The sequence below is a fragment of the Phyllobates terribilis genome, unplaced genomic scaffold (assembly GCF_046119375.1).
Source record: "Phyllobates terribilis strain yellow unplaced genomic scaffold, ASM4611937v1 Scaffold_3__8_contigs__length_932513732, whole genome shotgun sequence".
Lineage (NCBI taxonomy): Eukaryota > Metazoa > Chordata > Amphibia > Anura > Dendrobatidae > Phyllobates > Phyllobates terribilis.
Genome location: NW_027362763.1, coordinates 556,636,903 through 556,650,940, shown reverse-complemented (window position 1 = coordinate 556,650,940; position 14,038 = coordinate 556,636,903). Strand labels below are relative to the sequence as shown.

Sequence of the window (14,038 nt, the reverse complement as noted above, 5' to 3'; positions counted from 1 at the left end):
GATCACCAGTGACATTATACACAGGAGCTCGGTATATAGTGTACAGATAATACAGGGATCACCTGTGACATTATACACAGGAGCTTAGTATAGAGTGTATAGTGTGCAGACAATACAGTGACTCACCAGTGACATTTTACACAGGAGCTCTGTATATAGTTTATAGTGTACAGGTAATACAGTGATCACTAGTGACATTATACACAGGAGCTCTGTATATACTGTCAGTGCAGTGTACAGCTAATAAAGGGATCACCAGTGACATTATACAAAGGAGCCCAGTGACTCACCAGTGACGTCTCTAGTTGAAGTCCTTTATCTTCGCTTTTCTTCTTCATCCAGCACAGACCGCCATCCCTTCTTCCAGCAGGACTCGTCTCTCCAGAAAATAACAGACACTTATTTAGAGCACCACTTGCAGAGCACATTCCCCAATTTTTCCCCAACTTCTACACTATACCAGATGAAAAAAAAAGTGACATAGTGTCACCCTGCACAGTAACAGGACCCCCCCCACTGAAAACAGTATCCTCAAAAATAAAATACATCACAGCAGTAATAATATCCAGAATTAGCCCCTACAGTAATAATGTCCCACATCCTGGCCCATACAGTAATAATGTCCCCCATCCTGGCCCCTTCCTGTAATGATGTCCCACATCCTGGCCTCTTCCCTTAACGTCTCTCATTTCTGGCCCCCTTGTATCTCATTCCTGGCCCCCTTGTCTCTCATTCCTAGCCTCATATGTTCTCCATTCTGCCCCCATGTGTCCCCATCCTGGCCTCATGTGTCCTCCCATCCTGACCACATGTGTCTCCATCCTGCCCCCATGCCCCATATGTTCCCCCATCCAGGCCCCATGTGTCTCCATCCTGCCTGCAGGCTCCATATGATCTCCCATCCTGGCCCCATGTGTCTCCATCCTCCCCAAGGCCTCATATGTCCTCCCATCCTGCCCCATGTGTCTCCATCCTACCCTAAGGTCCGATATAATCTTCCATCCTGCTCCGGGGCCCATATGATGTCCCATCCTGCCCCCAAAATATGTCCTCACCCTGGCCCCATGTGTCTCCACCCTGCCCCCAGGCCCCATATGTCCTCCCATCCTGCCCCCCATGCCCCATATAATGTCCCATCTGGGCCCCAGGCCCCATATAATGTCCCATCCTGGCACCAAACAAAAAATAAAAAAATGTTTCTCCTTACCTGACCGCAGTCCATGATGTCCCATCCTGCCCCAAAAATATGTCCTCATCCTGGCCCATGGTGTCTTCATCCTGCTCCCAGGCCCCATATGATACCCCATCCTGCCCCAGGCCCCATATAGAGTCCCATCCTGGTACCATACAAAAAAAATGTTTCTCATTACCTGGCTGCAGTCCAGGGGCGTCCTCTTCCTTATTCATTTGAGGCAACATCAGCTGCTGGTCTCCGATTGGTTGGCGACCATTAATTATTGCAGTGCAACAAGCCGGTGGCTTCCTGCACAGCAATAGATTTTAACTGTACGGATGTCCGAGGATGCACGTTCAGTTACTGGAGGTTATGGCTGAATCCTGCCCTTGGGGCCTGGTGAGTAGAAGCAAAAAGAGGGGGGCCAGGACCAGGCCCCCCTCCTTGCTTCTGCTCACTGGGCCCCATACACCAGTAAGGGCAGTAATGCCCTGATGGCGGCACTGCCTACATGTCCATATAGACAGTTTAGGAGGGTTGTTCCTACTGACAGATTATTTTTAATAATACAAAATAAGAGTGTAAAATAAAACTGAATGCCACATTCCTTTCTAGCCTCTCTCAAGTCAATCTTATAGATAGCACATAGCAAGTCATGAAACAGGAGTTGCTGAACACATAACAATCAGCATAATTATATTATCATAACTAGAATATATAATAAGATATACAATGTGATAGTCTATGATTTTATAATAAATTGACTGGCCGTTGTGCTTGATATCATTGTGGTTACTTCAAAAACTGTGATCAGCATAGTAAGTCCGCAATTTGGTATATATAAACTTCTGAAAATAATCTATTGTCTGACAGTTTTCTTCTGGATTTTAAGAAATATTTAATTAGTCATTCTGAATGATTATTGTGTTTTTGTAATACTAAAGTTGCATTTGTGTTTTCCAGCTACACACCTACAAATTATCCAAATGCTGGCCTAGACTCGAATTTTTGTCGAAACCCAGATGGTGATACAAATGGCCCATGGTGTTACACTACAGACCCAAATCAACGCTTTGAGTTTTGCAATATTCCACAATGTGAAGGTCAGAAGGAGTAGTATTTTACAGGATATTTCTAGTTACAGAAAACCCCTGTCCCCCCTGATGCAGTTTGATTCAACATTGAGTCTCCACTGCCGCTCCCAGTGTTTTTTATTGTTTACAGTGCTGACATCACATAGACAGCAGTGCAGCCAATAAAAGAGTTCAGCAGCTCTGCTTGAGTTAATGACATGAGCCACTCAGTACTGCTGAGCTTACTTATTGGATGCCACACAGTCGACGTGACATCAGCGCTGCAGACAATAACAAACAACAGGAGCAGCGGTGGATAACTCAGTGCTGGACCCGGGTCAGGTGATTAAAGCACTGTTTGATTTTATGTAACAAACTATGCCAGTGGGAGAGGGGTTTTTCAAAAACTGGAAAACCTTTATAATTGACAGAATATGTGGCATGTAAACATCTCGAGTCTTAAAACTGCTTGATCAATATTTAAAGGTCCTCAACATGTTTTTGCTTTGTTTTTTTGTACAGAAGAATGTTTTCATTGTACCGGAGAAAATTATAGAGGTAAAGTTTCAAAAACAAAGTCTGGATTGGAGTGTCAAAACTGGGATTCACAAAAACCCCATACTCATGGCTATAATCCTGATAGGTAAAAAATCAAGTAACACTAGACACATAGTATTCTTTCTTCTGTTTGACTAAATATTTTGGAAAACAAGTATAATACAAAGTTAATTATGTGTTTTTACTAATTGCTTACAAAACAATGTATCTGCGCTTTAAAAATATAAAACTTTTTTTGCCATCAGGTTTCCCAGGAAAAAAAAAATTCTATAGAATGTTATCCAATTTATTTGACATGGGTTTTATATAAATATTCACTGTGCATGGCCAGATCTTTAGAATGCATTGCAACTTAAAGTACCTTTCAATGATTTTTTCATAAACAAACGATGTAATAGTGGCTATAGAGCGAAATAAAATATTTTTGATATTTTTTATTTCACTGCTCCATTGCAGAGATATTAGCAATCAAAATATTTTCATACCTGAAAAAAATGGATGTCTGAATGTGCCGAAAACACTTTAAAAGGAACCTGTCACGTCCTAGCTGCCCTCTAGACTGCCCCCATAGCGTTGCTAGTGATGCAATGTGCATCACTGACAAGCTGTTTTCATGAAAATTGATGCAGCTATGATGATTTTATAACGTTTAATATGCTTAGATCCTACTGTGGTGCCCAGCTGCGCTTGGAGCCACAGATCCTAGAGGGGTGCATTAACAGATTCCTCCACAAGAGGCCCCCACAGCATACACACACCTCCACCTTCCATCTCAGACCACCAGAGGGAGCCCGATAGGGATATATATAGGGAAGGTGGAGCTAGGCAGTTCAGTTCCTCTGGAGAGTTCAGCAAGTACAGATCTGGATACAGAGTCGAGCTCAGTCTAGTCTGGAGTCGACAGAGAGTCAAGTCTGTTGAGAGAGTTCCTGCAGTAGTTAAGCCTGAGAGAGGTCAGCCTGCAGTGGAGCCCAGTCCAGACTCAGTTGTAGCTCAGAATAGTGAGCTTAAGGTGTGCTGACACTATAAGAGCGGTGAAGTGCGGCAAGCTGCCGCTAGTATGTATAGCCTAGTGAGGGCCCCGAATAGGCCGAAGGCTAGAGGAGTGAGTAGCATCGGGTGCAGAGGAGCTTTACAAGCTCACCCCCAGAAAACATATACCGGACACCGGGTCCGCGTCTACAGGGCCGTATATCCCCCTGTAGAGACAACCGGAGATCCCTGGAAGACTTCAAGTCCCAGGATCACCCAAGAGCTGATACGTACCAGAGCCAGGAGTCACGGAGGCCCCGCAAGCTGGGAGTGTGTACTCCAAGAGAAGGCCCTACCACAAAGTCAACCGGTGCAGGACAGAGACAAAGTTAGGCCTAGCTCCAGGCAGGTCAGAAACTTACCACACAAAGGCAAGAAACAGGAGGCCCTATACCCGCTCACTGGGGAGGATCCTGATATGCACCCTTCACCCTACAGTGCTCCGGGATGTGCCTGAATTTCCATCAGTAAAAGGTACTGAAGTGACTATCGTGTCTGTCCCTGTTCTTACTCTGGCCCGGCTGGGTCCCATCTGTCCTGCATCCTTACATCTCCGTTGCCCTGAGGCCTAGCTCCACCTGTGGGGGGCTATACCACGCAAGCTGCATTAATACCGGCCTCAGTGGGCTGCCACAGCGCTGGTGAGCCTCACGAGACACCACAGGTGGTGTCACGAACTTATATATATAATTTTCCACCCTTTGTAAAGAGAGGCCCAGAGTACGGGCCCGGGAGCCAACTACCGCGACATCCCCCAAGATCAGGCAACAAGGACCGGGCGCCGAGTCATCCCCATCCCCTGGGCTGCACACTACCTGCATTTTCAGTCATAGGGGCGTGCTTGTCATATTCAGTCATGGCCGGCGCAGCATTCACTCACTGCTGGTGCCGCCCATGTATTTGAATCCTGCTACCGGCAAGCGCTGATATTGTGGGGCACAGGCACACTTGCATATGTCCGACCGCCTGCGTAGTGAGGCTGTGTGATTACCAGATTCACTGCGCATGCGTGGGGAACATAGCGCATGCGTCAGCAGTGAGTGAATGCTGCGCCCGCCCCTGACTGAATATGACAAGCACGCCCCTATGACAGAAAATGCAGGTAGGATCTAAGTATATTAAACGTTATAAAATCATTATAGCTGCACCAATTTTCATGAAAACAGCTTGTCAGTGATGCACATTGCATCACTAACAACGCTATGGGGGCAGTCTAGGACGTGACAGGTTCCCTTTAAAGATTTTTTCAGGCTAATAGTGTGCGATAAAATTAAGGTTTACATGACCATTAAAGGTCTCTTATCAGACCCTTTTGAATCACACATTAATGGCCAATCCTATGACTTAGGTCATATACCACTTGCACAATTATTAGGCAATTGTACTTTAGATGCCTAATTTTATAATGGAAAAACTACATTGCTGTCGGTCAATCAAAAAGGTTAATAAACTTGAAACCTGAATATTTAAGAAAAAAAAGTGAGGCTTTGTGTTTCTTAGGAGAATATCTAAGTGTGCATAATTATTGGGAACAATTAGTGTGCAGAAGTAATATACAATAATATGCAACTAAATGAAAAACAGAAATGTCCCATCACAATTATTTATTTTTATACGCTAAAGTGAGGATAATAACCAAACAACTCATAATGTACAAAAATACATTTCTGACATTTCAAAAAAATATTAGTGACCAATATTGCCACCCTTCTTTTTAATAACGGCCCATGCCTTCCATCCATATTGTCTGTCAGTTTCTTCATCTGTTGATGAAGCAGAGAAGTCACTGTTTTGTATCACTGTAAAATCCCCCATTTAGGAAGGGCCCACAAGTTCTCAATAGAGTTTAAGTTTGATGAGGAAGGGGGACATGTCATTATTCTTTTATTTTAAGGCCTTTACTGTCTAGTGGAGACTTCAATGCATGCAACTGATCATTGTCCTGCATAAAAATCATGGTTTTCTTGAAAGATGCAAACTTTTTCCTGTAACATTCCTTGAAAAAAATGTTTTTAAAAATTATCACTAGGTTTGGGAGTTGATTTTGAAAATTTTGAAAGGGTCCGAGAAGCTCATCTAGCCCATATCCCATATCAGTACCCCATCTCCACCTTGAAGGTGTCTGAGTCAAAGTGGAGATCTGTGTCTATTACTGATCCAGCCACAAGCCCATGTATCCGGCCTACCAAGAGCCACTTTCATCTCATCAGTCCATAAAAGCTTTGAAAAATTTGTCTTCAGATATTTCTTGGCCCACTCTTGACATTTTAACTTATGTGAAATGTTCAGTGGTAGTCAGGTTTCAGATTTCCTTACCTTCGCCATGTCTCTGTAAGCACTGAAAACCTTGTACTTCGGGGCACTCCAGAGAGGTTACAGTTCTGGAATATCACAGCAATAGAGGATGATGGGTTCTTGAAAGCTTCACTGATTCTTCTTAAATGTTTGGAAGTTAAACCCTTTACTCCCAAGCGTGTTTTCACCTTCATGACCAGGCCAAATTTTACAATTCTGACCAGTGTTCACTTTATCTGGCAATAACTCTGGAATGCTTCAACATATCCCTCTGATTCTGAGAATATTTTTTGTGACATATTGTACTTCGTGATAGTGGTAAAATTTCTTCAATATGACTTGCGTTTATTTGTGTAAAAATCGGAAATATCGTGAAAATTTTGATAATTTTGCAATTTTCAAGCTTTTAATTTTTATGCCCTTAAATCAGAGAGATATGTCACACAAAAAAATAGTTAATAAATAACATTTCCCACATGTCTACTTTACATGAGCACAATTTTTGCAACATCATTTTTTTGTTAGGAAATTATAAGGGTTAAAAGTTGACCAGCGATTTCTCATTTTTAGAACAAAATTTACATAATCATTTTTTTAGGGACCACGTCATATTTGAAGTGACTTTGAGGGGTCTATATGACAGAAAATACCCAAAAGTGACAACATTCTAAAAACTGCACCCCTCAAGGTGCTCAAAATCACATTCAAGAAGTTTATTAACCCTTCAGGTGTTTCACAGGAACTGAAGCAATATGGAAGGAAAAAATGAACATTTAACTTTTTTTCACACAAATTTTATTATAGAGCCAATTTTTTTATTTTCACAAGGGTAACAGGAGAAAATGGACCCCAACGTTTGTGGTGCAATTTCTCCTAAGCATGTAGATACCCCGTATGTGGGGAAAAACTTTTGTTTGGGTACATGGCAGGACTCGGAAGAGAAGGAGCACTGTTTGACTTTTCGAATGCAAAATTGTCTTGAACTCCCAGGTGCTTCACAGAAGTTTAAAACGGTGAGCTGTGAAAATAAGGAAATCTAACATTTTTCCCACCAAAATGTTCTTTTAGCCCCAATTTTTTTATTTTCACAAGGGTAAAAGGAGAAAATTGACCCCAAGAATTGTTGTGCAATTTCTCCTGAGTACGCCGATACCCCACATGTGGGGGAAAACGACTGTTTGGGCGCACAGCAGGGCTCGGAAGGGAAGGCACGCCATTTACTTTTGGAGCACATAATGGGTTGGATTCATTAGCCAACGCCATGTAGTGTTTGGAGAGCCCCTGATTTTTCTAAACAGTGGAAACCTTCGGTAAGTGACCCCATTTTGGAAACCACATCCCTCAAGGAATTTATCTAGATGTGTGGTGAGCTGAGCACCTTGAACCCACAGGTGCTCCACAGAATTTTACAACCTTCATCTGTGGAAATTAAAAAAATATATTTTTTTCCACAAAAATGTTTTTAGCCCCAATTTTTTTCATTTTCACAAGTTTAGCAGTAGAAAATGGATCTCAAAATTTGTTGTGCAATTTCTCCTGAGTACACCAATACCCCATATGTAGTTGAAAACTACTTTTGAGGCACAGTGCAAAGCTCAGAAAGAAAGATGCACCATATTGGAGTTCAGATTTTGTCTGGACTGGTATCAAGGTGTCATGTGACATTGAGATGACAGAACAGCAGAACCCCACATAAGAGACCCCATTTTGCAAACTACACCTCTCAATGAATTCATCTAATGGCGCAGTGATCATATTGACACCTTAGATGTGTCACAGAATTTTATACCATTGGGCAGGGAAGAAAAAAATAATTACATTTTTACCACCAACATTTTGTTTTAGTCCCAGATTTTACATTTTCACATTGGGATGAGTAATTGTACCAAAATTTGTCCCACCATTTCTACTGACTGTAGAAATACCCCATATGTGGCTGTACAGTACTGCTTAGCCATACGGCAAGAATCAGGAGGGATGGAGCGCTATTTGCCTTCAGGATCGCAGATTTTCCTAGAATAGTTTGCGGACTCCATATACACAGCCCCTAAGTGTTAAAAGAGCAGAAACCCACCTCAAGTGACCCCATTTTGGAAATTATACCCATTTGGGAATTTATCTACAGGTGAAGTGATTATTTTGACTCCATGGGTGTTTTCCAGAAACAAGCAGCCTGTGGATGTTGCTGAGTGAAAATTGCAAACTGCCATTGTAGTGCCCAGTACGTTGTAGTCCCCAGTATACTGTAGCGCCCAGTATGTTGTGGTGCACAGAGGGCTGTCATTGCTACAGAAATGCCAAGCATGTGGACGCTAAATGTGGTTTGGGCACACGGGGGCTCAGAAGGGAGGAGGGCATTTGGATTTGGGAGTGCATTAATTTGCTGAATTTCTACTGGGTGGTGAAGGGCCATTTCACTTTTTCAGAGCCTTTGTACTACCAGTAATGTGGAAGCCCCCTACATTTCTGTTAACATTTGACAAACCTGAAAGGGGATTCGCATTTTTTGTGGATTGAGTTGAAACTTTCATTGGGAACATTTTACGTAACATTTGGGATCATATTTTTCCTGCGCTCTACGCTGAGCACTTACTCTGGGGTTTCCATCTAAATCTCCGAGTGTCGTAATTCAGATGAAATCCCCAAGGGATCCATTCTTTACAATGAGGCAGCTGAGTTACTGTGGACCCCATTTGGCCTCTGTTCAGCGTTGACTTTTTTAGAAGTGCACAAAACTGTGTCAGACCGCGATTTTATGCACACCTAAAATGACGGACACCACTGGATCACAGGCCAGATCGCATCCACAGTGTCTCCATCTGCCTCATTATAGGGAATCTTCCACCAGGGGTTCCTTCTGAATCATGGATTTCAGAGATTTACAGGGAAACCCTGGTGTAAGCGCTTAGTGTAGAGAGCAGGTAAATACAACAACGCCAAATGCCAGTCATTCTAGCCAGACAGTCTGTTTAATGTATAGGGTGTAAGTTCTCTTAAACATTTTCTAAATGCTTTATTGATGAGTAAGAGCACTGTGAACAACTACTGATCGGAAAAAATATATAATTGGGGGCTATCGACTTGCCAAAAAAGCAAACCAGCTACGGGCCTACTTAGATTTGCACTATAATTTACCCCAATTTCTGGTGTAAATTTTAGTAAATTTGTAAAGAACCTTGAGTCGAGCACACATCCTTCCTGCTAAACAATGGTCAGTTTGTGTTTTTTATTTGCTATTTTTTTTTAAAGGAAGCAGGAGCAGTACTGTAAAAAGAGAAAATGGAAATTCTTGCGCACACATGTAGGCAAAATTTGCAATTTTTACTGCCAAAAAATGTTCACAGTATATACAATTTGAAATCATAACTCTCACATGCTTTTGTAAGAACACAAATAATTTCCGGGGAAAGATTTCTGTTACATAGTTACATATAGTTAGGTCGGTTGAAAAAAAAAAAGCTCAGGTCCATCAAGTTCAGTCTTTCTCCACCTCTTATACATTCTTTATCACTAGATTATTTATAACCCACAATGCCATTTGTTGTGAGAAAAGCATCTAGGCTTTTTTAAATACTGATATTGTATATCCCATAATTACCTTTTGCGGTAAAGCATTCCACAGTTTAACTGCTCTAACTGTAAAGAATCCTTTCCTACTTATCTGCCAGAATCACCATTGTGTTCATTTAGTTATATTATGTGGTGAACTTTGATTTCTGCCTTGCCGAATGATACTTGGCACAGGTAGTTCATTGGTGAACATGGTTAAAAAGGGTGTGTTTCATATCTCAGCCTTTTCTTTATCCTCTATAATTATATTACTATGGTCATCTTTTAAGGGGCCAAGGCCATTATGTTTTTTCTGTTCGGCATTAATATTTTTTCCCATTTTTTTTTTTAAATTTATTTTAATGTTGATTTTTCTGTGTAGATAACTTTGTTAGCTTCATTTCTTTTTACATTTCCTATTGAGATCTTTATAGTCCTGGAATGCTATTTCTGACTCCTCTGCTTCCAAGGTTTTAAATGCCCTTTATTTGTTATCGGCAAACTTTGGCATGCTGTTATAGTATTTGTACCAGGAAAAGTTGCAGGGTGGTTAAATATATGAAAACACCAGTAATTTTCTTAATTTAGCCTACTATATCATTAATCATAGACTAAAACTGTAGGGAAACAGAGTGCAACAGGCCATAGGGTGATTTCTTTATAAAGAGATACAATGGATCCACGTAATATGCTCACCTGAGCGGATTGTGTCAGCACAACTCCTGAAAAAGCTCTATAATGGCTGCTGCTTCCCCCTGGCTGGGGGATGAACCCCATCAGGATGCTTTACAAGAAGAGACAATTTACAGATTTAGGCTACGCAGCCTAAATCGGTGAATTGTTTCTTCTTTTCATAGCATTATTCATAGTATTCATCATTTAATATTCTTTTGTGTGATTATTGGTGGAGAAAGATTGAACTTGATGGACCGTGGTCTTTTTCCAACCTATATAATTATGTAACAGTAGATTTTCTGCATATCGATAAGTGTTTGTATTTCAGATTCAAAGATATTTCTTTTTCAAAAATATTTCTGGATAATTTTTAATACTCTTTTCCAGCATTCCAGAGAAAAATCTTATAAATAATTATTGCCGCAACCCAGATGGAGAACCACGACCATGGTGCTTTACTATTGATCCGAACAAGAGATGGGAATTCTGTGAAATTCCACGCTGTAGTGAGTTTTTTATTTTTCTTCTTTTCTATGTGTAGTATTAAAATCACTACCAGAATTTCTATTCTATTATACTCTTATTTTATTAGGATTTGTGTGAAATTATATTTTCTTTTGGAAACATGTTGAATAACTAATGCTCTTAGACTATAAGAATAAATTGGTTAAGTAAAAGGGACTTATAGATACCAAACCATGTACAGAGGAACATAAATATAAAGTAAGGTGCACAATAATATGTATGCCATAGGTATACCAACCAGACATAATACATACATACATGTGTGCTGCTACTGTACATACACTGTATGTGTGTGTGTGTGTGTATGTACAGTACAGACCAAAAGTTTAAAGATTTTTCTGTATTTTCATGACTATGAAAATTGTACATTCACACTGAAGGCATCAAAACTATGAATTAACACATGTGAATTATATACTTAACAAAAAAGTGTGAAACAACTGAAAATATGTCTTATATTCAAGGTTCTTCAAAGTAGCCACCTTTTGCTTTGATGACTGCTTTGCAAACTCTTGGCATTCTCTTGATGAGCTTCAAGAGGTAGTCACCGGAAATGGTGTGCCCTGTCAGGTTTAATAAGTGGGATTTCTTGCCTTATAAATGGGGTTGGGACCATCAGTTGTGTTGTGCAGAAGTCTTGTGGATACACAGCTGATAGTTCTACTGAATAGACTGTTAGAATTTGTATTATGGCAAGAAAAAAGCAGCTAAGTAAAGAAAAACGAGTGGCCATCATTACTTTAAGAAATGAAGGTCAGTCAGTGCAAAAAATTGGGAAAACTTTGAAAGTGTCCCCAAGTGCAGTTGCAAAAACCATCAAGCGCTACAAAGAAACTGGCTCACATGAGGACCGCCCCAGGAAAGGAAGACCAAGAGTCACCTCTGCTTCTGAGGATAAGTTTATCCGAGTCACCAGCCTCAGAAATCGCAGGTTAACAGCAGCTCAGATTAGAGACCAGGTCAATGTCACACAGAGTTCTAGCAGCAGACACATCTCTTCAACAACTGTTAAGAGGAGACTTTGTGCCGCAGGCCTTCATGGTAAATTAGCTGCTAGGAAACCACTGCTAAGGTCAGGCAACAAGCAGAAGAGACTTGTTTGGACTAAAGAACACAAGGAATGGACATTAGACCAGTGGAAATCTGTGCTTTGGTCTGATGAGTCCAAATTTGAGATCGTTGGTTTCAACAACCGTGTCTTTGTGCGACGCAGAAAAGGTGAATGGATGGACTCTACATGCCTGGTTCCCACTGTGAAGCATGGAGGAGGAGGTGTGATGGTGTGGGGATGCTTTGCTGGTGACACTGTTGGGGATTTATTCAAAATTGAAGGCATACTGAACCAGCATGGCTACCACAGCATCTTGCAGCGGCATGCTATTCCATCCGGTTTGCGTTTAGTTGGACCATCATTTATTTTTCAACAGGACAATGACCCCAAACACACCTCCAGGCTGTGTAAGGGCTATTTGATCATGAAGGAGAGTGATGGGGTGCTACGCCAGATGACCTGGCCTCCACAGTCACCAGACCTGAACCCAATCGAGATGGTTTGGGGTGAGCTGGACCACAGAGTGAAGGCAAAAGAGCCAACAAGTGCTAAGCATCTCTGGGAACTCCTTCAAGATTGTTGGAAGACCATTTCCGGTGACTACCTCTTGAAGCTCATCAAGAGAATGCCAAGAGTGTGCAAAGCAGTCATCAAAGGAAAAGGTGGCTACTTTGAAGAACCTAGAATATAAGACATATTTTCAGTTGTTTCACACTTTTTTGTTAAGTATATAATTCCACATGTGTTAATTCATAGTTTTGATGCCTTCAGTGTGAATGTACAATTTTCATAGTCATGAAAATACAGAAAAATCTTTAAATGAGAAGATGTGTCCAAAGTTTTGGTCTGTACTGTATATATGTGTGTATATATATATATATATATATATATATATATATATATATATATATATATATATATATATATATATATATATATGTATGTGTGTGTATATATATATATATATATATATATATATATATATATATATATATATATATATACATATATATGTATGTATGTGTGTGTGTGTATATATATATATATATATATATATATATATATATATATATATATATATAATATAAAGAAAGCTTTGCTACATAACATCAAAATAGTGAGAGAGAATGGACCCAATACATAATGCAACAGAAAATGCTGGATGTGTGGTCAATACCAAAACCAGCATATACATACCAGCTCAATCAAATATGATCAAAAGGAGAAAACAATCTTGAATGGCAAAAAAGATCATGTTTTATTGAGTAGCAAAAGTTAATACAATTCATTATAATAAATAACAGTACCTATCTATAACAACAAGGGTGCACAGTGCCAAGAGGCCAAGAGGCCCAGCACAACAATTCACCTGATAGCTGCCTGGTGAATAGAGGCAGTAAAGACTGAAATTTGGGAGGGTTTCAGCTTTCAAAAGAGTAATCTATAAAACCAATGGATGAACTTAACGTCTGGTTATAAGCTTTTATTTACATAACATGAATAAGCGACATAAATTCTGTCAGGGAGTGTATATATATATATATATATATATATATATATATATATATATATATATATATATATATATATATATATATATATATATATATATATATATATATATAATATACATAGTAATCCAGCAGCGTGCTGCATTAATAAAATGTCCAGGGCGTGTGTTCTGGCTGACCACGTACCTCTCCTTCAGGTGACTGATCACATGACCAAGAGAGACTATGAGGATTTCCTCGAGGGTAAGAAAAACTAGAGGATGATAAGGCGGATGCAGAGCACATGTGCCAAGTGATTGAGACCACTCTACAGGACACCCGTGATGAGAATGATGATCTCCACAGAAAGATCTTGGGACTGGAAGCTCAGGTGAAGGAGCTGCAGCCGTTCTGTGATGATCTCCAGAGGGCAGAGATGTGCCTTAAGGATAGAATCGGCAGGACGGAAGCTGAGCGGAAAAAGATGGAGGAGTCTATCGGAGAAGGGAGGTATGAAGCAAATGCCTCCTCGAATAATGCGAGCTTGGATGATTCGGTGGATGTAAGAGCCGAGATCAAGGAACTCAAGGAGACGCTACAAGCATATTTGAAACAA

The 14,038-nt window shown here is 40.4% G+C and overlaps 1 protein-coding gene across 1 annotated transcript in view; it reads left to right on the top strand.

Moving 5' to 3' along the window:
* Positions 1 to 14,038, top strand: part of PLG (plasminogen) — a 200,331-nt gene that overhangs the window by 77,045 nt on the left and 109,248 nt on the right. Inside the window, exons 5-7 of the mRNA XM_073671410.1 lie at positions 2,138 to 2,277; positions 2,770 to 2,890; positions 10,744 to 10,862. Of these exons, the coding sequence (XP_073527511.1) occupies positions 2,138 to 2,277; positions 2,770 to 2,890; positions 10,744 to 10,862 (380 nt within the window). The remainder of the gene's footprint in view (positions 1 to 2,137; positions 2,278 to 2,769; positions 2,891 to 10,743; positions 10,863 to 14,038) is intronic.